The 24,456-nt window shown below is 45.4% G+C and overlaps 1 protein-coding gene across 1 annotated transcript in view; it reads left to right on the top strand.

Moving 5' to 3' along the window:
• Window positions 1-24,456, top strand: part of LOC106592996 (prominin-1-A) — a 78,781-nt gene that overhangs the window by 38,215 nt on the left and 16,110 nt on the right. Inside the window, 10 exon segments of the mRNA XM_082973937.1 lie at window positions 3,356-3,440; window positions 4,257-4,289; window positions 4,291-4,404; window positions 5,227-5,298; window positions 8,532-8,624; window positions 9,219-9,236; window positions 15,046-15,099; window positions 15,246-15,326; window positions 15,520-15,588; window positions 19,133-19,222. Coding sequence (XP_082830063.1) covers window positions 3,356-3,440; window positions 4,257-4,289; window positions 4,291-4,404; window positions 5,227-5,298; window positions 8,532-8,624; window positions 9,219-9,236; window positions 15,046-15,099; window positions 15,246-15,326; window positions 15,520-15,588; window positions 19,133-19,222 — 709 coding nt within the window.

Raw genomic sequence — 24,456 nt, forward strand, 5'->3', positions numbered from 1 at the left:
CTACAGGTCTGTGATTATTACAGATGGACTTCTACAGGTCTGTGATTATTACAGATGGACTGCTACAGGTCTGTGATTATTACAGATGGACTGCTACAGGTCTGTGATTATTACAGATGGACTGCTACAGGTCTGTGATTATTACAGATGGACTTCTACAGGTCTGTGATTATTACAGATGGACTGCTACAGGTCTGTGATTATTACAGATGGACTGCTACAGGTCTGTGATTATTACAGATGGACTGCTACAGGTCTGTGATTATTACAGATGGACTGCTACAGGTCTGTGTTATTACAGATGGACTGCTACAGGTCTGTGATTATTACAGATGGACTGCTACAGGTCTGTGATTATTACAGATGGACTGCTACAGGTCTGTGATTATTACAGATGGACTGCTACAGGTCTGTGATTATTACAGATGGACTGCTACAGGTCTGTGATTATTACAGATGGACTGCTACAGGTCTGTGATTATTACAGATGGACTGCTACAGGTCTGTGATTATTACAGATGGACTGCTACAGGTCTGTGATTATTACAGATGGACTGCTACAGGTCTGTGATTATTACAGATGGACTGCTACAGGTCTGTGATTATTGACAGATGGACTGCTACAGGTCTGTGATTATTACAGATGGACTGCTACAGGTCTGTGATTATTACAGATGGACTGCTACAGGTCTGTGATTATTACAGATGGACTGCTACAGGTCTGTGATTATTACAGATGGACTGCTACAGGTCTGTGATTATTACAGATGGACTGCTACAGGTCTGTGATTATTACAGATGGACTGCTACAGGTCTGTGATTATTACAGATGGACTGCTACAGGTCTGTGATTATTACAGATGGACTGCTACAGGTCTGTGTTTATTACAGATGGACTGCTACAGGTCTGTGATTATTACAGATGGACTGCTACAGGTCTGTGATTATTACAGATGGACTGCTACAGGTCTGTGATTATTACAGATGGACTGCTACAGGTCTGTGATTATTACAGATGGACTGCTACAGGTCTGTGTGTTTATTACAGATGGACTGCTACAGGTCTGTGATTTTTACAGATGACTTCTACAGGTCTGTGATTATTACAGATGGACTGCTACAGGTCTGTGATTATTACAGATGGACTGCTACAGGTCTGTGATTATTACAGATGGGCTGCTACAGGTCTGTGATTATTACAGATGGACTGCTACAGGTCTGTGATTATTACAGATGGACTGCTACAGGTCTGTGATTATTACAGATGGACTGCTACAGGTCTGTGATTATTACAGATGGACTGCTACAGGTCTGTGATTATTACAGATGGACTGCTACAGGTCTGTGATTATTACAGATGGACTGCTACAGGTCTGTGATTATTACAGATGGACTGCTACAGGTCTGTGATTATTACAGATGGACTTCTACAGGTCTGTGATTATTACAGATGGACTGCTACAGGTCTGTGTGATTATTACAGATGGACTGCTACAGGTCTGTGATTATTACAGATGGACTGCTACAGGTCTGTGATTATTACAGATGGACTTCTACAGGTCTGTGATTATTACAGATGGACTGCTACAGGTCTGTGATTATTACAGATGGACTGCTACAGGTCTGTGATTATTACAGATGGACTGCTACAGGTCTGTGATTATTACAGATGGACTTCTACAGGTCTGTGATTATTACAGATGGACTGCTACAGGTCTGTGATTATTACAGATGGACTGCTACAGGTCTGTGATTATTACAGATGGACTGCTACAGGTCTGTGATTATTACAGATGGACTGCTACAGGTCTGTGATTATTACAGATGGACTTCTACAGGTCTGTGATTATTACAGATGGACTGCTACAGGTCTGTGATTATTACAGATGGACTGCTACAGGTCTGTGTTTATTACAGATGGACTTCTACAGGTCTGTGATTATTACAGATGACTGCTACAGGTCTGTGATTATTACAGATGGACTGCTACAGGTCTGTGATTATTACAGATGGACTTCTACAGGTCTGTGATTATTACAGATGGACTGCTACAGGTCTGTGATTATTACAGATGGACTGCTACAGGTCTGTGATTATTACAGATGGACTGCTACAGGTCTGTGATTATTACAGATGGACTTCTACAGGTCTGTGATTATTACAGATGACTGCTACAGGTCTGTGATTATTACAGATGGACTGCTACAGGTCTGTGTTTATTACAGATGGACTGCTACAGGTCTGTGTGATTATTACAGATGGACTTCTACAGGTCTGTGATGTATTACAGATGGACTGCTACAGGTCTGTGATTATTACAGATGGACTGCTACAGGTCTGTGATTATTACAGATGGACTGCTACAGGTCTGTGATTATTACAGATGGACTTCTACAGGTCTGTGATTATTACAGATGGACTTCTACAGGTCTGTGATTATTACAGATGGACTGCTACAGGTCTGTGATTATTACAGATGGACTGCTACAGGTCTGTGATTATTACAGATGGACTTCTACAGGTCTGTGATTATTACAGATGGACTGCTACAGGTCTGTGTGTTTATTACAGATGGACTTCTACAGGTCTGTGTGTTTATTACAGATGGACTTCTACAGGTCTGTGTATTTATTACAGATGGACTTCTACAGGTCTGTGATTATTACAGATGGACTGCTACAGGTCTGTGTGTTTATTACAGATGGACATCTACAGGTCTGTGTGTTATTACAGATGGACTTCTACAGGTCTGTGTATTTATTACAGATGGACTTCTACAGGTCTGTGTGTTATTACAGATGGACTTCTACAGGTCTGTGATTATTACAGATGGACTTCTACAGGTCTGTGTGTTTATTACAGATGGACTTCTACAGGTCTGTGTGTTTATTACAGATGGACTTCTACAGGTCTGTGATTATTACAGATGGACTTCTACAGGTCTGTGTGTTTATTACAGATGGACTTCTACAGGTCTGTGTGATTATTAAGGTCATGTTTCCATCAGCCCAGTCCTGTAGAGAGACAGGTCATGTTTCCATCAGCCCAGTCCTATGTAGAGAGACAGGTCATGTTTCCATCAGCCCAGTCCTGTAGAGAGACAGGTCATGTTTCCATCAGCCCAGTCCTATGTAGAGAGACAGGTCATGTTTGTGTGTGTGTGTGTGTGTGTGGTGTGTGTGTGTGTGTGTGTGTGTGTGTGTAGGGACTGCTATGATAACAGTGGGCTGTACCATGCTCTGTGTGTGTGTGTGTGTGTGTGTGTGTGTGTGTGTGTGTGTGTGTGTGTGTGTGTGTGTGTGTGTGTGTGTGTGTGTGTGTGTGTGTGTGTGTGTGTGTGTGTGTGTGTGTGTAGGGACTGCTATGATAACAGTGGGCTGTACCATGCTCTGCAGCTGGAGACCATGTTCAACATCAACACCTTCCTCAAGACCACCGTGGTACGTCGGGGGGGGGGGGTCTGGGTGGAGGAGGGGGGTCTGGGTGGAGGGGGGGTCTGGGTGGAGGGGGGGTCTGGGTGGAGGGGGGGGTCTGGGTGGAGGAGGGGGGGTCTGGGTGGAGGAGGGGGGTCTGGGTGGAGGGGGGGTCTGGGTGGAGGGGGGGGTCTGGGTGGAGGAGGGGGGGTCTGGGTGGAGGAGGGGGGTCTGGGTGGAGGGGGGGTCTGGGTGGAGGAGGGGGGTCTGGGTGGAGGAGGGGGGTCTGGGTGGAGGAGGGGGTCTGGGTGGAGAGGGGGGTCTGGGTGGAGGAGGGGGGTCTGGGTGGAGGAGGGGGGTCTGGGTGGAGGAGGGGGGTCTGGGTGGAGGAGGGGGTCTGGGTGGAGGGGGGGGTCCTGTGTATTGCAGTTCTGCCATGGGGTTGTTCAAGATAAAGGGTTGAGATGGTCGGGGTTCATTCCTGTCTCTCTCTCTCTGTGTCTCTCTCTCTCTCTCTCTCTGTCCTGTCTGTCTCTCTCTCTGTCTCTCTCTGTCTCTCTGTCTCTCTCTCTCTCTGATCTGTCTCTCTGTCTCTCTCTCTCTCTCTCTGTCTTCTGTCTCTCTCTCTGTCTCTCTCTGTCTCTCTCTGTCTCTCTCTCTCTCTGTCTCTCTCTCTCTCTGTCTGTCTCTCTCTCTCTCTCTCTCTCTCTCTCTGTCTCTCTCTCTCTTCTCTCTCTCTCTCTCTGTCTCTCTCTCTCTTCTCTCTCTCGTCTCTCTCTCTCTCTCTGTCTCTGTCTACTCTCTCTCTCTCTCTCTCTCTCTCTCTCTCTCTCTGTCTGTCAGTTCAACAAGGACCTGGTGAAGGTGTTTGACAGCAGTGAGCGTCGACCTCCAGAGCGTGGTGTTATTGGACCAGGAAGGACGGGATGACCTTCTGACCTTCTCTAACGCTGGGATAGGAGATATTAACTACGCTGCTTACCTAGCAGAGGTATAACCCTGCTGACCTTCTCTAACGCTGAGGATAGGAGATATTAACTACGCTGCTGACCTTCTCTAACGCTGGGATAGGAGATATTAACTACGCTGCTGACCTTCTCTAAACGCTGGGATAGGAGATATTAACTACGCTGCTGACCTTCTCTAACGCTGGGATAGGAGATATTAACTATGCTGCTGACCTTCTCTAACGCTGGGATAGGAGATATTAACTACGCTGCTGACCTTCTCTAACGCTGGGATAGGAGATATTAACTACGCTGCTGACCTTCTCTAACGCTGGGATAGGAGATATTAACTACGCTGCTGACCTTCTCTAACGCTGGGATAGGAGATATTAACTACGCTGCTGACCTTCTCTAACGCTGGGATAGGAGATATTAACTACGCTGCTGACCTTCTCTAACGCTGGGATAGGAGATATTAACTACGCTGCTGACCTTCTCTAACGCTGGGATAGGAGATATTAACTACGCTGCTGACCTTCTCTAACGCTGGGATAGGAGATATTAACTACGCTGCTGACCTTCTCTAACGCTGGGATAGGAGATATTAACTACGCTGCTGACCTTCTCTAACGCTGGGATAGGAGATATAAACTACGCTGCTGACCTTCTCTAACGCTGGGATAGGAGATATTAACTACGCTGCCTGACCTTCTCTAACGCTGGGATAGGAGATATTAACTACGCTGCTGACCTTCTCTAACGCTGGGATAGGAGATATTAACTACGCTGCTGACCTTCTCTAACGCTGGGATAGGAGATACTAACCACTGAACCCTGACCCTTAACCCCTGACTCTTTGTGTGTAGGTGAATAAAGGTGTAACTCTGGTGGATCTGCTGTCGTTTTCCAACGAGCTGGAGGCCCAGGCTGATCTTCTGGTGAGTCCCTTAACCCCTAGACCCTAACCCCTAGACCCTAACCCCTAGACCCTAACCCCTAGACCCTAACCCCTAGACCTTAACCCCTAGACCCTAACCCCTAGACCCTAACCCCTAGACCCTAACCCCTAGACCCCAACCCCTAGACCCTAACCCCTAGACCCTAACCCCTAGACCCTAACCCCTAACCCCTAACCCCTAGACCCTAACCCCTAGACCCTAACCCCTAGACCCTAGACCCTAGACCCTAACCCCTAGACCCTAACCCCTAGACCCTAACCCCTAGACACTAGACCCTAACCCCTAGACCCTAACCCCTAGACCCTAACCCCTAGACCCTAGACCCCTAACCCCTAGACCCTAACCCCTAGACCCTAACCCCTAGACCCTAACCCCTAGACCCTAACCCCTAGACCCTAACCCCTAACCCCTAGACCCTAACCCCTAGACCCCAACCCCTAGACCCTAACCCCTAGACCCTAACCCCTAGACCCTAACCCCTAGACCCCAACCCCTAGACCCTAACCCCTAGACCCTAACCCCTAGACCCTAACCCCTAGACCCTAACCCCTAGACCTTAACCCCTAGGACCCCTAACCCCTAGACCCTAACCCCCTAGACCCTAACCCCCTAGACCTTAACCCCTAGACCCTAACCCCTAGACCCGAACCCCTAGACCTTAACCCCTAGACCCTAACCCCTAGACCCTAACCCCTAGACCCTAACCCCTAGACCCTAACCCCTTAGACCCTAACCCCTAGACCTTAACCCCTAGACCCTAACCCCTAGACCCTAACCCCTAACCCCTAACCCCTAGACCCTAACCCCTAGACCCTAACCCCTAGACCCTAACCCCTAGACCCTAACCCCTAGACCCTAGACCCTAACCCCTAGACCCTAACCCTAGACCCTAACCCCTAGACCGTAACCCCTAACCCCTAGACCCTAACCCCTAGACCCTAACCCCTAGACCCTAACCCCTAGACCCTAACCCCTAACCCTAGACCCTAACCCCTAGACCCTAACCCCTAGACCCTAACCCCTAACCCCTAGACCCTAACCCCTAGACCCTAACCCCTAGACCCTAACCCCTAGACCTTAACCCTAGACCCTAACCCCTAGACCCTAACCCCTAGACCCTAACCCCTAGACCTTAACCCCTAGACCCTAACCCCTAGACCCTAACCCATAGACCCTAACCCCTAGACCCTAACCCCTAGACCCTAACCCCGAGACCCTAACCCCTAGACCCTAACCCCTAGACCCTAACCCCTAGACCCCTAGACCCCTAACCCCTAGACCCTAACCCCTAGACCCTAACCCCTAGACCCTAACCCCTAGACCCTAACCCCTAGACCCTAACCCCTAGACCCTAACCCCTAGACCCTAACCCCTAACCCCTAGACCCTAACCCCTAGACCCTAACCCCTAGACCCTAACCCCTAACCCCTAGACCCTAACCCCTAGACCCTAACCCCTAGACCCTAACCCCTAGACCCTAACCCCTAGACCTTAACCCCTAGACCTTAACCCCTAGACCCTAACCCCTAGACCCTAACCCCTAGACCCTAACCCCTAGACCCTAACCCCTAACCCCTAGACCCTAACCCCTAACCCCTAGACCCTAACCCCTAGACCCTAACCCCTAGACCTTAACCCCTAGACCCTAACCCCTAGACCCTAACCCCTAGACCCTAACCCCTAGACCTTAACCCCTAGACCCTAACCCCTAACCCCTAGACCCTAACCCCTAGACCCTAACCCCTAGACCCTAACCCCTAGACCTTAACCCCTAGACCCTAACCCCTAGACCCCAACCCCTAGACCCTAACCCCTAGACCCTAACCCCTAGACCCTAACCCCTAGACCCTAACCCCTAGACCTTAACCCCTAGACCCTAACCCCCTAGACCCCAACCCCTAGCCCCTAACCCCTAGACCCCAACCCCTAGACCCTAACCCCTAGACCCTAACCCCTAGACCCTAACCCCTAACCCCTAGACCCTAACCCCTAGACCCTAACCCCTAGACCTAACCCCTAGACCCTAACCCCTAGACCCCTAACCCCTAGACCCTAACCCCTAGACCCTAACCCCTAGACCCTAACCCCTAGACCCTAACCCCTAGACCCTAACCCCTAGACCCTAACCCCTAGACCCTAACCCCTAGACCCTAACCCCTAGACCTTAACCCCTAGACCCTAACCCCTAGACCCTAACCCCTAGACCCTAACCCCTAGACCTTAACCCCTAGACCCTAACCCCTAACCCCTAGACCCTAGCCCCTAACCCCTAGACCCTAACCCCTAGACCCTAACCCCTAGACCCTAACCCCTAACCCCTAGACCCTAACCCCTAGACCCTAACCCCTAGACCTTAACCCCTAGACCCTAACCCCTAGACCTTAACCCCTAACCCCTAGACCCTAACCCCTAACCCCTAGACCCTAACCCCTAGACCCTAACCCCTAGACCCTAACCCCTAGACCCTAACCCCTAACCCCTAGACCCTAACCCCTAACCCCTAGACCCTAACCCCTAGACCCTAGACCCTAACCTCTAGACCCTAACCCCTGATATGATGAGGCTAAATGCTAATGCTACGTCCTGTGTGTGAATATTGATATGGTGAGGATAAATGCTAATGCTACGTGCTGTGTGTGAATATCGATATGGTGAGGCTAAATGCTAATGCTACGTCCTGTGTGTGAATATTGATATGGTGAGGCTAAATGCTAATGCTACGTCCTGTGTGTGAATATTGATATGGTGAGGCTAAATGCTAATGCTACGTGCTGTGTGTGAATTTTGATATGGTGAGGCTAAATGCTAATGCTACGTCCTGTGTGTGAATATTGATATGGTGAGGATAAATGCTAATGCTACGTGCTGTGTGTGAATATCGATATGGTGAGGCTAAATGCTAATGCTACGTCCTGTGTGTGAATATTGATATGGTGAGGCTAAATGCTAATGCTACGTCCTGTGTGTGAATATTGATATGGTGAGGCTAAATGCTAATGCTACGTCCTGTGTGTGAATATTGATATGGTGAGGCTAAATGCTAATGCTACGTCCTGTGTGTGAATATTGATATGGTGAGGCTAAATGCTAATGCTACGTCCTGTGTGTGAATATTGATATGGTGAGGCTAATTGCTAATGCTACGTCCTGTGTGTGAATATTGATATGGTGAGGCTAAATGCTAATGCTACGTGCTGTGTGTTTGTGTGTAGCCGCGGGGAGCTCTAGAGAATGCTTTGAAGGGTCATGCCAGCAGCATACGACAGATCCACAGAGAACAGGTCGTCCCTATGGAGCAGGCCATGGTAAACCCACACACCCCGATGCGCGCACACACACACACACACTCTCACACACACACACACACACACACACTCATATAAACATTCGATCTGCTCCCAAAGACCTGGTAAGAGACAGCTTGACTGATTTCTGTTCTCCCTCAACTTTCCTGCTGTTCTCTCTCTCTCTCTCTCCCTCTCTCTCTCTCTCTCTCTCTCTCTCTCTCTCTCTCTCCTCTGTCTCTCTGTCTCTGTCTCTCTCTCTCTCTCTCTCTGTCTCTCTCTCTCTCTCTCTCTCTCTCTCTCTCTCTCTCTCTCTCTCTCTCTCTCCCTCTGTCTCTCTGTCTCTCTCTCTCCCTGTCTCTGTCTCTCTCTCTCTCTCTCTCTCTCTCTCTCTCTCTCTCTCTCTCTCTCCCTCTCTCTCTCTGTCTCTCTCTCTCTCTCTCTCTGTCTCTCTCCCTCTGTCTCTCTGTCTCTGTGTCTTTCTTTCTCTCCCCATTTCTTCTCCCCCTGTCTCTCTTCTCCCCCTCTCTCTCTCTCTCTCTCTCTCTCTCTCTCCCCCCCCCCTCCCTCTGTATCTCTTCTTGTCCTTCTTTCTCACTACTATTCTTGGCCCAGAAATTTGTCCGAGCGCGGGTAAGCTGGGTGTCTGTGTGTAGTTTGTGTGTATATATCTACACAGCGCCTTCAGAAAGTATTCACACCCCTTGACTTTGTTGTCGTGTTAAAGTCTGAATTTAAAATGGATTTACAGGTAGATGTTGTATCCGTGGCCTTTACTAATGACATCACAATACCCCATAGTGACATCACAATACCCCATAGTGACATCACAATACCCCATAATGACATCACAATACCCCATAGTAGTGACATCACAATACCCCATAATGTCAAACTGGAATAATGTTTTTCGAAATGTTTCCAAATTGATATTTTTTTTTTTTTTTCAATGAAAAGGTGAATTGCCTTGAGTCAATAAGGATTCTTCGTTATGACAAACCTAAATAAGTTCAGGGGGAGGGAAACGTGCTTAACAAGTCATGGTGTAACGAGTGTGCTGAGAGTCGGGGAAAAACAACTACCTAGAGCATTGATACCATTATATAGCATGTATACTGGGTACTACTTTATGTTGTTACCTAGGAAACTACCTAGAGCATTGATACCATTATATAGCATGTATACTGGGTACTACTTTATGTTGTTACCTAGGAACCTACCTAGAGCATTGATACCATTATATAGCATGTATACTGGGTACTACTTTATGTTGTTACCTAGGAACCTACCTAGAGCATTGATCCCATTATATAGCATGTATACTGGGTACTACTTTATGTTGTTACTGTGGAAACTACCTAGAGCATTGATACCATTATATAGCATGTATACTGGGTACTACTTTATGTTGTTACTGTGGAAACTACCTAGAGCATTGATACCATTATATAGCATGTATACTGGGTACTACTTTATGTTGTTGCCTAGGAACCTACCTAGAACATTGATACCATTATATAGCATGTATACTGGGTACTACTTTATGTTGTTACCTAGGAACCTACCTAGAGCATTGATACCATTATATAGCATGTATACTGGGTACTACTTTATGTTGTTACCTAGGAAACTACCTAGAGCATTGATCCCATTATATAGCATGTATACTGGGTACTACTTTATGTTGTTACTGTGGAAACTACCTAGAGCATTGATACCATTATATAGCATGTATACTGGGTACTACTTTATGTTGTTACCGTAGGAAACTACCTAGAGCATTGATACCATTATATAGCATGTATACTGGGTACTACTTTATGTTGTTACCTAGGAAACTACCTAGAGCATTGATCCCATTATATAGCATGTATACTGGGTACTACTTTATGTTGTTACTGTGGAACATACCTAGAGCATTGATACCAGTTGAGTACTGCGCCTGCGCATGAATGTCCTGTGGTTGAACTTTAGTTTGAAGGATAAAGTCATGTAAACGATATCTCTGTTTCCAGTATCATTATTACTGTTTGTGTTGTAGTAACAACACAACGTAAGGTCCCTCAGTCCAGCAGTGAATTTATAACACAGATTCAACCACAAAGACCAGGGAGGTTTTCCAATACCTCTCAAAAAAGGGCTATTATTGGTAAAACAAAAAAGCAGACATTGAATATCCCTTTGAGCATGGTGAAGTTATTGATTACACTTTGGATGGTGTATTAATACACCCGGTCACTACAAAGATACAGGCGTCCTTCCTAACTCAGTTGCCGGAGAGGAAGGAAACTGCTCAGGGATTTCACCATGAAGTCACAATGGTGACTTTAAAACAGTTACAGAGTTTAGTGGCTGTGATAGGAGAAAATTGAGGATGGATCAACAACATTTGCAATTACTCCACAATACTAAATGACAGAGTGAAAAGGAGGGAAGCCTTAACAGAATAAACATGTTCCAAAACATGCATCCTGTTTTCAACAAGGCTCTAAAATAATACTAAAGTAAAACTGTAAAACATGTGGCAAAGCAATTCATTTTTTTGTCCTCAATACAAAGTGTTGTTTAGGGTCAAATCCAATACAACCCCCTGAGCACCACTCTCCATATTTTCAAGCATAGTGGTGGCTGCATCATGTTATGAGGTATGCTTGTAATTGTTAACGATGAGGGAGTTTTTTCAGGATAAAAAAAAGCAAACGGAATGGAGCTAAGCTCCGGCAAAATCCTCGAGGAAAACCTGGTTCAGTCTGCTTTCCACCAGACACAACGGTCGTCGTAGTAAGTGGACCAAAGCGCAGCGGGTTGAGTGCTCATTATATATTTATTATGAACACTTAAGAAAACAAAACCCATAACAAAACACACACCTCTATTTAGGACCTTCAATCAGAGGCAACGAGGAACAGCTGCCTCCAATTGAAGGCCAAATCAATAAACTAAACATAGAACTAAAAAGACTAGACTAGAACATAGAAATATACTAACGTAGAACATAGCCCAAAAAACCCCCGGAGAAAAACACTAACCAAACACCCTCTCTACATAAAACACAAACCCCGAACCACATAAAACAAATACCCCCTCCTGCCACGTCCTGACCAAACTACAATAACAAATAACCCCTTTTACTGGTCAGGACGTGACACTGGGAGATGAATTCACCTTTCAGCAGGACAATAACCTACAACACAAGGCCACATATACACTGGAGTTGCTTATCAAGAAGACAGTGAACATGTGGCAAAGCAATTCATTTTTTTGTCCTCAATACAAAGTGTTGTTTAGGGTCAAATCCAATACAACCCACTGAGCACCACTCTCCATATTTTCAAGCATAGTGGTGGCTGCATCATGTTATGAGGTATGCTTGTAATTGTTAACGATGAGGGAGTTTTTTCAGGATAAAAAAAGAAACAGAATGGAGCTAAGTACAGGCAAAATCCCAGAGGAAAACCTGGTTCAGTTTGCTTTCCAACAGACACTGGGAGATAAACTCACCTTTCAGCAGGACAATAACCTACAACACAAGGTCAAATCTACACTGGAGTTGCTCACCAAGAAGACAGCGAATGTTCCTGAGAGGAATAGTTACACTTTTGACTTAAATCTACTTGAACATCTGCGGAAAGACCCTGGAAACGGTTGTCTAGCAACGATCAACAACCAATTCGACAGAGCTTGAAGAATTTTGAAAAGAATAAAATGGGCAAATGTTGCACAATCCAGGTGTGGAAAGCTCTTAGAGAATTACCCAGAAAACTGTAATCGTTGCCAAAGGTGCTTCTACAAAGTATTGACTCATGGGTGTGAATACTTATGTAAATTAGATATTTCTGTATTTCATTTTCAATAAATGTTCTAACATTTTTCAAAACATGTTTTCAATTTGTCATTGTGGGGTATTGTGTATAGATCGGTGAGAATAAAAATCAATTTAATCAATTCTGAATTTAAATTGTAAGGCAACTAAATGTGAAATAAGTCAAGGGGTATACTTTCTGTGTGTGTATATATACAGAACCAGTCAAAAGTTTTACACTACCTTCTCATTCCAGGTATGTGTTATTTCATAGTTTTGATGTCTTCACTATTATTCTACAATGTAGAAAATAGTAAAAATAAAGAAAAACCCTTGAATGAGTAGGTGTGTCCAAACTGTTGACTGGTAATGTATGTATTTGTGTTGTAATACTGTGTGGTACTCGGTGTGTTGTGTTGTTGTGATGTTGATGAACAGCGTTGTGTATTTGTGTTGTAATACTGTGTGGTACTCGGTGTGTTGTGTTGTTGTTGTTGTTGATGAACAGCGTTGTGTATTTGTGTTGTAATACTGTGTGGTACTCGGTGTGGTGTGTTGTGATGTTGTTGTTGATGAACAGCGCTGTGTATTTGTGTTGTAATACTGTGTGGTACTCGGTGTGTTGTGTTGTTGTTGTTGATGAACAGCGCTGTGTATTTGTGTTGTAATACTGTGTGGTACTCGGTGTGTTGTGTTGTTGTTGTTGATGAACAGCGCTGTGTATTTGTGTTGTAATACTGTGTGGTACTCGGTGTGTTGTGATGTTGTTGTTGATGAACAGCGTTGTGTATTTGTGTTGTAATACTGTGTGGTACTCGGTGTGTTGTGATGTTGTTGTTGATGAACAGCGCTGTGTATTTGTGTTGTAATACTGTGTGGTACTCGGTGTGTTGTGTGTTGTTGTTGATGAACAGCGTGTGTATTTGTGTTGTAATACTGTGTGGTCTCGGTGTGTTGTGTGTTGTTGTTGATGAACAGCGTTGTGTAAATAAATGGTGTGCGTTAGGTTATTATCGTTCAGCGTTTATCTATTCCTTTTTTTTATTTCTATTCGTTTTCAAATGTTGTTTTTTTTTATATATTTTTTTTAAATTCAGTTTAGTTTCAAGTTAGTTTTCAGACTTGATTTGCTACTTTTTATTCCGTTTTTAGTTTAGATTTTTTAAATTAGATTTTATATTACATTTTAATACTGTACATAAAGTGATCGTCAGATCAATGGTTAGTTTAGGTTTACATTATAAAGTAATTATCAATGGATTTAAAATGAAGAGCACTGAGACTGGTGAAACACAGGTAGTGGAAGGAAACTCGCTCATGTTTACACCAATCCAATGCTTCTCGACTTTAGTACTACATGGAAGAAGAATCAGGTTAGCAGCCTAGATCGTTTGTTCCCCTGTTCGCTGGCGATAGACCCCAGACCCGTCTGAAACGTGGCCTCACACCTGGCAGCATTTACCTGCCAGATTCAGTAACTAGACCCGTCTGAAACGTGGCCTCACACCTGGCAGCATTTACCTGCCAGATTCAGTAACTAGACCCGTCTGAAACGTGGCCTTCACACCTGGCAGCATTTACCTGCCAGATTCAGTAACTAGACCCGTCTGAAACGTGGCCTCACACCTGGCAGCATTTACCTGCCAGATTCAGTAACTAGACCCGTCTGAAACGTGGCCTCACACCTGGCAGCATTTACCTGCCAGGTTCAGTAACTAGACCCATCTGAAACATGGCCTTTCCACCTGGCAGCATTTACCTGCCAGATTCAGTAACTAGACCCGTCTGAAACGTGGCCTTGTCCTGGCAGCATTTACCTGCCAGATTCAGTAACTAGACCCGTCTGAAACGTGGCCTTCACCTGGCAGCATTTACCTGCCAGATTCAGTAACTAGACCCGTCTGAAACGTGGCCTTGTCCTGGCAGCATTTACCTGCCAGATTCAGTAACTAGACCCGTCTGAAACGTGGCCTCACACCTGGCAGCATTTACCTGCCAGATTCAGTAACTAGACCCATCTGAAACGTGGCCTCACACCTGGCAGCATTTACCTGCCAGATTCAGTAACTAGACCCGTCTGAAACGTGGCCTCACACCTGGCAGCATTTACCTGCCAGATTCAGTAACTAGACCCGTCTGAAACATGGCCTGTTCACCTGGCAGCATTTACCTGCCAGATTCAGTAACTAGACCCGTCTGAAACGTGGCCTGTCACCTGGCAGCATTTACCTGCCAGATTCAGTAACTAGACCCGTCTGAAACGTGGCCTCACACCTGGCAGCATTTACCTGCCAGATTCAGTAACTAGACCCGTCTGAAACGTGGCCTCTCACCTGGCAGCATTTACCTGCCAGATTCAGTAACTAGACCCGTCTGAAACGTGGCCTTTCACCTGGCAGCATTTACCTGCCAGATTCAGTAACTAGACCCGTCTGAAACGTGGCCTTTTCACCTGGCAGCATTTACCTGCCAGATTCAGTAACTAGACCCGTCTGAAACATGGCCTTGTCACCTGGCAGCATTTACCTGCCAGATTCAGTAACTAGACCCGTCTGAAACGTGGCCTCACACCTGGCAGCATTTACCTGCCAGATTCAGTAACTAGACCCGTCTGAAACATGGCCCTCTCCTCTCTTCCAGAGCACTCTCAGCCAGAGCATCCGGCTACTGCAGAGGACAGCTAAGGATCTACCTGTGAGGACGCACACACACACACACACACACACACACACACACACACACCACACACACACACACACACACACACACACACACACACACACACACACACACACACACACACACACCCTAACTCACCTCTCTCTCTCTCTCTCTCTCAGGTGAAGGTGACTAACGTCCTTCTTGCCATCGACGAAGCAGAGTATCTCATCACACACAACGCTTCACGTGTGGTAAAACAGGTAAACACACTCCACACACACACACACACACACACACACACACACACACACACACACACACACACACACACACACACACACACACACACACACACACACACACACACACACCACACACACACACACACACACACACACACACACACACACACACACACACACACACTCTAAACAACCTCTCGTTGTCCTGCAGGAGACAGATGTGTACATGCGGAGCCTGATTGGATACTTCAGACAGTACACAGACTGGGTCAAAAACTCTGTAAGTTAGAGTTCTATACCGCCGTTCTAAAGTTTGGGGTCACTAGGAGGTCAGCATCCCAGAGTCGCCTTTTGAAACTTAGACTGGTGTTTAACGGGTACTGCCTTCAGCCAGTCCTAATCTCTCCTCCAGTCCCTCCAGTCCTAACCTCTCCTCCAGTCCTAACCTCTCCTCCAGTCCCTCCAGTCCTAACCTCTCCTCCAGTCCTAACCTCTCCTCCAGTCCTAACCTCTCCTCCAGTCCTAACCTCTCCTCCAGTCCTAACCTCTCCTCCAGTCCTAACCTCTCCTCCAGTCCTAACCTCTCCTCCAGTCCCTCCAGTCCTAACCTCTCCTCCAGTCCCTCCAGTCCTAACCTCTCCTCCAGTCCTAATCTCTCCTCCAGTCCTAACCTCTCCTCCAGTCCTAACCTCTCCTCCAGTCCCTCCAGTCCTAACCTCTCCTCCAGTCCCTCCAGTCCTACCACCTCTCCTCCAGTCCTAACCTCTCCTCCAGTCCTAACCTCTCCTCCAGTCCTAACCTCTCCTCCAGTCCTAACCTCTCCTCCAGTCCTAACCTCTCCTCCAGTCCTAACCTCTCCTCCAGTCCTAACCTCTCCTCCAGTCCCTCCAGTCCTAACCTCTCCTCCAGTCCTAACCTCTCCTCCAGTCCTAATCTTCCTCTCCTCCAGTCCTAACCTCTCCTCCAGTCCTAACCTCTCCTCCAGTCCTAACCTCTCCTCCAGTCCTAACCTCTCCTCCAGTCCTAACCTCTCCTCCAGTCCTAACCTCTCCTCCAGTCCTAATCTCTCCTCCAGTCCTAACCTCTCCTCCAGTCCTAACCTCTCCTCCAGTCCCTCCAGTCCTAACCTCTCCTCCAGTCCTAACCTCTCCTCCAGTCCCTCCAGTCTTAACCTCTCCTCCAGTCCTAACCTCTCCTCCAGTCCTAACCTCTCCTCCAGTCCTAACCTCTCCTCCAGTCCCTCCAGTCCTAACCCTCCTCCGTCCCCAGTCCTAACCTCTCCTCCAGTCCTAACCTCTCCTCCAGTCCCTCCAGTCCTAACCTCTCCTCCAGTCCTAACCTCTCCTCCAGTCCCTCCAGTCCTACCTCTCCTCCGTCCCTCCAGTCTAACCTCTCCTCCAGTCCTAACCTCTCCTCCAGTCCCTCCAGTCCTAACCTCTCCTCCAGTCCCTCCAGTCAACCTCTCCTCCAGTCCTAACCTCTCCTCCAGTCCTAACCTCTCCTCCAGTCCCTCCAGTCCTAACCTCTCCTCCAGTCTAACCTCTCCTCCAGTCCTAACCTCTCCTCCAGTCCTAACCTCTCCTCCAGTCCTAACCTCTCCTCCAGTCCTAACCTCTCCTCCAGTCCCTCCAGTCCTAACCTCTCCTCCAGTCCTAACCTCTCCTCCAGTCCCTCCAGTCTAACCTCTCCTCCAGTCCTAACCTCTCCTCCAGTCCTAACCTCTCCTCCAGTCCTCCAGTCCTAACCTCTCCTCCAGTCCCTCCAGTCCTAACTCTCCTCCAGTCCTAACCTCTCCTCCAGTCCTAACCTCTCCTCCAGTCCTAACCTCTCCTCCAGTCCTAACCTCTCCTCCAGTCCTAACCTCTCCTCCAGTCCTAACCTCTCCTCCAGTCCCTCCAGTCCTAACCTCTCCTCCAGTCCCTCCAGTCCTAACCTCTCCTCCAGTCTTAACCTCTCCTCCAGTCCTAACCTCTCCTCCAGTCCCTCCAGTCCTAACCTCTCCTCCAGTCCCTCCAGTCCTAACCTCTCCTCCAGTCCTAACCTCTCCTCCAGTCCTAACCTCTCCTCCAGTCCTAACCTCTCCTCCAGTCCCTCCAGTCCTAACCTCTCCTCCAGTCCTAACCTCTCCTCCAGTCCTAATCCTCTCCTCCAGTCCTAACCTCTCCTCCAGTCCTAACCTCTCCTCCAGTCCTAACCTCTCCTCCATATTGTTTAAAGCATATGTGTGTAATGTCTGTGTCCTAGCTAACAGGGGAGGTGGCTCAGTGTAATGTCTGTGTGTGTATTGTCTGTGTCCTAGCTAACAGGGGAGGTGGCTCAGTGTAATGTCTGTGTGTGTATTGTCTGTGTCCTAGCTAACAGGGGAGGTGGCTCAGTGTAATGTCTGTGTTGTGTAATTGTCTGTGTCCTAGCTAACAGGGGAGGTGGCCCAGTGTAATGTCTGTGTGTGTAATGTCTGTGTCCTAGCTAACAGGGGAGGTGGCCCAGTGTAATGTCTGTGTGTGTAATGTCTGTGTCCTAGCTAACAGGGGAGGTGGCCCAGTGTAATGTCTGTGTGTGTATTGTCTGTGTCCTAGCTAACAGGGGAGGTGGCCCAGTGTAATGTCTGTGTGTGTATTGTCTGTGTCCTAGCTAACAGGGGAGGTGGCCCAGTGTAAGCGGTGTGTGTCTGTGTCCTAGCTAACAGGGGAGGTGGCCCAGTGTAATGTCTGTGTGTGTATTGTCTGTGTCCTAGCTAACAGGGGAGGTGGCCCAGTGTAATGTCTGTGTCCTAGCTAACAGGGGAGGTGGCTCAGTGTAATGTCTGTGTGTGTAATGTCTGTGTCCTAGCTAACAGGGGAGGTGGCCCAGTGTAATGTCTGTGTGTGTAATGTCTGTGTCCTAGCTAACAGGGGAGGTGGCCCAGTGTAATGTCTGTGTCCTAGCTAACAGGGGAGGTGGCTCAGTGTAATGTCTGTGTGTGTAATGTCTGTGTCCTAGCTAACAGGGGAGGTGGCCCAGTGTAATGTCTGTGTCCTAGCTAACAGGGGAGGTGGCTCAGTGTAATGTCTGTGTGTGTAATGTCTGTGTCCTAGCTAACAGGGGAGGTGGCCCAGTGTAATGTCTGTGTGTGTAATGTCTGTGTCCTAGCTAACAGGGGAGGTGGCCCAGTGTAATGTCTGTGTGTGTATTGTCTGTGTCCTAGCTAACAGGGGAGGTGGCCCAGTGTAATGTCTGTGTGTGTATTGTCTGTGTCCTAGCTAACAGGGGAGGTGGCCCAGTGTAATGTCTGTGTCCTAGCTAACAGGGGAGGTGGCCCAGTGTAATGTCTGTGTGTGTAATGTCTGTGTCCTAGCTAACAGGGGAGGTGGCCCAATGTAATGTCTGTGTGTGTAATGTCTGTGTCCTAGCTAACAGGGGAGGTGGCCCAGTGTAATGTCTGTGTCCTAGCTAACAGGGGAGGTGGCCCAGTGTAATGTCTGTGTGTGTAATGTCTGTGTCCTAGCTAACAGGGGAGGTGGCCCAGTGTAATGTCTATGTCCTAGCTAACAGGGGAGGTGGCCCAGTGTAATGTCTGTGTCCTAGCTAACAGGGGAGGTGGCCCAGTGTAATGTCTGTGTCCTAGCTAACAGGGGAGGTGGCCCAGTGTAATGTCTGTGTGTGTAATGTCTGTGTCCTAGCTAACAGGGGAGGTGGCCCAGTGTAATGTCTGTGTGTGTAATGTCTGTGTCCTAGCTAACAGGGGAGGTGGCTCAGTGTAATGTCTGTGTGTGTAATGTCTGTGTCCTAGCTAACAGGGGAGGTGGCCCAGTGTAATGTCTGTGTGTGTATTGTCTGTGTCCTAGCTAACAGGGGAGGTGGCCCAGTGTAAGCCCATCAGTAACCTCATTGACTCCATGGAGATAGTAGCCTGCAGCTTCATAGTCGACTCAGTGGTAAGATACACAGGAACTGTCTGTCTGAGTCGGTATGTGCTGTCTGTCTGAGTCGGTATGTGCTGTCTGTCTGAGTCGGTATGTGCTGTCTGTCTGAGTCTGTATGTGCTGTCTGTCTGAGTCGGTATGTGCTGTCTGTCTGAGTCTGTATGTGCTGTCTGTCTGAGTCGGTATCTGCTGTCTGTCTGAGTCTGTATGTGCTGTCTGTCTGAGTCGGTATGTGCTGTCTGTCTGAGTCGGTATGTGATGTCTGTCTGAGTCGGTATGTGCTGTCTGTCTGAGTCGGTATGTGCTCTCTGTCTGAGTCGGTATGTGCTCTCTGTCTGAGTCGGTATGTGCTGTCAGTCTGAGTCGGTATGTGCTGTCTGTCTGAGTCGGTATGTGCTGTCTGTCTGTGTCGGTATGTGCTGTCTGTCTGAGTTGGTATGTGCTGTCTGTCTGAGTTGGTATGTGCTGTCTGTCTGAGTCGGTATGTGCTGTCTGTCTGAGTCGGTATGTGCTGTCTGTCTATGTCGGTATTTGCTGTCTGTCTGTGTCAGTATGTGCTGTCTGTCTATGTCGGTATTTGCTGTCTGTCTGTGTCGGTATGTGCTGTCTGTCTATGTCGGTATTTGCTGTCTGTCTGTGTCGGTATGTGCTGTCTGTCTGAGTCGGTATCTGCTGTCTGTCTGAGTCTGTATGTGCTGTCTGTCTGAGTCGGTATGTGCTGTCTGTCTGAGTCTGTATGTGCTGTCTGTCTATGTCAGTATTTGCTGTCAGTCTGAGTCGGTATCTGCTGTCTGTCTGAGTCGGTATGTGCTGTCTGTTTGAGTCGGTATGTGCTGTCTGTCTGAGTCTGTATGTTCTGTCTGTCTAAGTCTGTATGTGCTGTCTGTCTGAGTCGGTATGTGCTGTCTGTCTGAGTCGGTGTGTGCTGTCTGTCTGAGTCGGTATGTGCTGTCTGTCTGAGTCTGTATGTGCTGTCTGTCTGAGTCGGTATGTGCTGTCTGTCTGAGTCGGTATGTGCTGTCTGTCTGAGTCAGTATGTGCTGTCTGTCTGAGTCAGTATGTGCTGTCTGTCTGAGTCAGTATGTGCTGTCTGTCTATGTCGGTATTTGCTGTCTGTCTGTGTCGGTATGTGCTGTCTGTCTATGTCGGTATTTGCTGTCTGTCTGTGTCGGTATGTGCTGTCTGTCTGAGTTGGTATCTGCTGTCTGTCTGAGTCTGTATGTGCTGTCTGTCTGAGTCGGTATGTGGTGTCTGTCTGAGTCTGTATGTGCTGTCTGTCTGAGTCAGTATGTGCTGTCTGTCTATGTCGGTATTTGCTGTCAGTCTGAGTCGGTATCTGCTGTCTGTCTGAGTCGGTATGTGCTGTCTGTTTGAGTCGGTATGTGCTGTCTGTCTGAGTCTGTATGTTCTGTCTGTCTAAGTCTGTATGTGCTGTCTGTCTGAGTCGGTATGTGCTGTCTGTCTGAGTCGGTGTGTGCTGTCTGTCTGAGTCGGTATGTGCTGTCTGTCTGAGTCTGTATGTGCTGTCTGTCTGAGTCGGTATGTGCTGTCTGTCTGAGTCGGTATGTGCTGTCTGTCTGAGTCAGTATGTGCTGTCTGTCTGAGTCGGTATGTGCTGTCTGTCTGAGTCAGTATGTGCTGTCTGTCTGAGTCAGTATGTGCTGTCTGTCTGAGTCAGTATGTGCTGTCTGTGTGTTATATAATATATTCTAGTCTGGGTTAAGGTTATATCTCTCTGTGTGTTATATAATATATTCTGGTCTGGGTTAAGGTTATATCTCTCTGTGTGTTATATAATATATTCTGGTCTGGGTTCAGGTTATATCTCTCTGTGTGTTATATAATATATTCTGGTCTGGGTTAAGGTTATATCTCTCTGTGTGTTATATAATATATTCTGGTCTGGGTTAAGGTTATATCTCTCTGTGTGTTATATAATATATTCTGGTCTGGGTTAAGGTTATATCTCTCTGTGTGTTATATAATATATTCTGGTCTGGGTTAAGGTTATATCTCTCTGTGTGTTATATAATATATTCTGGTCTGGGTTAAAGTTATATCTCTCTGTGTGTTATATAATATATACTGCTCTGGGTTAATGTTATATCTCTCTGTGTGTTATATAATATATTCTGGTCTGGGTTAAGGTTATATCTCTCTGTGTGTTATATAATATATTCTGGTCTGGGTTAAGGTTATATCTCTCTGTGTGTTATATAATATATTCTGGTCTGGGTTCAGGTTATATCTCTCTGTGTGTTATATAATATATTCTGGTCTGGGTTAAGGTTATATCTCTCTGTGTGTTATATAATATATTCTGGTCTGGGTTCAGGTTAAATCTCTCTGTGTGTTATATAATATATTCTGGTCTGGGTTAAGGTTATATCTCTCTGTGTGTTATATAATATATTCTGGTCTGGGTTAAGGTTATATCTCTCTGTGTGTTATATAATATATTCTGGTCTGGGTTCAGGTTATATCTCTCTGTGTGTTATATAATATATTCTGGTCTGGGTTCAGGTTATATCTCTCTGTGTGTTATATAATATATTCTGGTCTGGGTTAAGGTTATATCTCTCTGTGTGTTATATAATATATTCTGGTCTGGGTTCAGGTTATATCTCTCTGTGTGTTATATAATATATTCTGGTCTGGGTTCAGGTTATATCTCTCTGTGTGTTATATAATATATTCTGGTCTGGGTTAAGGTTATATCTCTCTGTGTGTTATATAATATATTCTGGTCTGGGTTAAGGTTATATCTCTCTGTGTGTTATATAATATATTCTGGTCTGGGTTAAGGTTATATCTCTCTGTGTGTTATATAATATATTCTGGTCTGGGTTAAGGTTATATCTCTCTGTGTGTTATATAATATATTCTGGTCTGGGTTAAGGTTATATCTCTCTGTGTGTTATATAATATATTCTGGTCTGGGTTCAGGTTATATCTCTCTGTGTGTTATATAATATATTCTGGTCTGGGTTCAGGTTATATCTCTCTGTGTGTTATATAATATATTCTGGTCTGGGTTAAGGTTATATCTCTCTGTGTGTTATATAATATATTCTGGTCTGGGTTCAGGTTATATCTCTCTGTGTGTTATATAATATATTCTGGTCTGGGTTAAGGTTATATCTCTCTGTGTGTTATATAATATATTCTGGTCTGGGTTCAGGTTAAATCTCTCTGTGTGTTATATAATATATTCTGGTCTGGGTTAAGGTTATATCTCTCTGTGTGTTATATAATATATTCTGGTCTGGGTTAAGGTTATATCTCTCTGTGTGTTATATAATATATTCTGGTCTGGGTTCAGGTTATATCTCTCTGTGTGTTATATAATATATTCTGGTCTGGGTTCAGGTTATATCTCTCTGTGTGTTATATAATATATTCTGGTCTGGGTTAAGGTTATATCTCTCTGTGTGTTATATAATATATTCTGGTCTGGGTTCAGGTTATATCTCTCTGTGTGTTATATAATATATTCTGGTCTGGGTTCAGGTTATATCTCTCTGTGTGTTATATAATATATTCTGGTCTGGGTTAAGGTTATATCTCTCTGTGTGTTATATAATATATTCTGGTCTGGGTTAAGGTTATATCTCTCTGTGTGTTATATAATATATTCTGGTCTGGGTTAAGGTTATATCTCTCTGTGTGTTATATAATATATTCTGGTCTGGGTTAAGGTTATATCTCTCTGTGTGTTATATAATATATTCTGGTCTGGGTTAAGGTTATATCTCTCTGTGTGTTATATAATATATTCTGGTCTGGGTTCAGGTTATATCTCTCTGTGTGTTATATAATATATTCTGGTCTGGGTTAAGGTTATATCTCTCTGTGTGTTATATAATATATTCTGGTCTGGGTTAAGGTTATATCTCTCTGTGTGTTATATAATATATTCTGGTCTGGGTTAAGGTTATATCTCTCTGTGTGTTATATAATATATTCTGGTCTGGGTTAAGGTTATATCTCTCTGTGTGTTATATAATATATTCTGGTCTGGGTTCAGGTTATATCTCTCTGTGTGTTATATAATATATTCTGGTCTGGGTTAAGGTTATATCTCTCTGTGTGTTATATAATATATTCTGGTCTGGGTTCAGGTTATATCTCTCTGTGTGTTATATAATATATTCTGGTCTGGGTTAAGGTTATATCTCTCTGTGTGTTATATAATATATTCTGGTCTGGGTTAAGGTTATATCTCTCTGTGTGTTATATAATATATTCTGGTCTGGGTTAAGGTTATATCTCTCTGTGTGTTATATAATATATTCTGGTCTGGGTTAAGGTTATATCTCTCTGTGTGTTATATAATATATTCTGGTCTGGGTTAAGGTTATATCTCTCTGTGTGTTATATAATATATTCTGGTCTGGGTTCAGGTTATATCTCTCTGTGTGTTATATAATATATTCTGGTCTGGGTTCAGGTTATATCTCTCTGTGTGTTATATAATATATTCTGGTCTGGGTTCAGGTTATATCTCTCTGTGTGTTATATAATATATTCTGGTCTGGGTTAAGGTTATATCTCTCTGTGTGTTATATAATATATTCTGGTCTGGGTTAAGGTTATATCTCTCTGTGTGTTATATAATATATTCTGGTCTGGGTTAAGGTTATATCTCTCTGTGTGTTATATAATATATTCTGGTCTGGGTTAAGGTTAAATCTCTCTGTGTGTTATATAATATATTCTGGTCTGGGTTAAGGTTATATCTCTCTGTGTGTTATATAATATATTCTGGTCTGGGTTAAGGTTATATCTCTCTGTGTGTTATATAATATATTCTGGTCTGGGTTCAGGTTATATCTCTCTGTGTGTTATATAATATATTCTGGTCTGGGTTCAGGTTATATCTCTCTGTGTGTTATATAATATATTCTGGTCTGGGTTAAGGTTATATCTCTCTGTGTGTTATATAATATATTCTGGTCTGGGTTCAGGTTATATCTCTCTGTGTGTTATATAATATATTCTGGTCTGGGTTAAGGTTATATCTCTCTGTGTGTTATATAATATATTCTGGTCTGGGTTAAGGTTATATCTCTCTGTGTGTTATATAATATATTCTGGTCTGGGTTAAGGTTATATCTCTCTGTGTGTTATATAATATATTCTGGTCTGGGTTAAGGTTATATCTCTCTGTGTGTTATATAATATATTCTGGTCTGGGTTAAGGTTATATCTCTCTGTGTGTTATATAATATATTCTGGTCTGGGTT

Source organism: Salmo salar, chromosome 04, assembly GCF_965601325.2.
Source record: "Salmo salar chromosome 04, fSalSal1, whole genome shotgun sequence".
Classification (NCBI taxonomy): domain Eukaryota; kingdom Metazoa; phylum Chordata; class Actinopteri; order Salmoniformes; family Salmonidae; genus Salmo; species Salmo salar.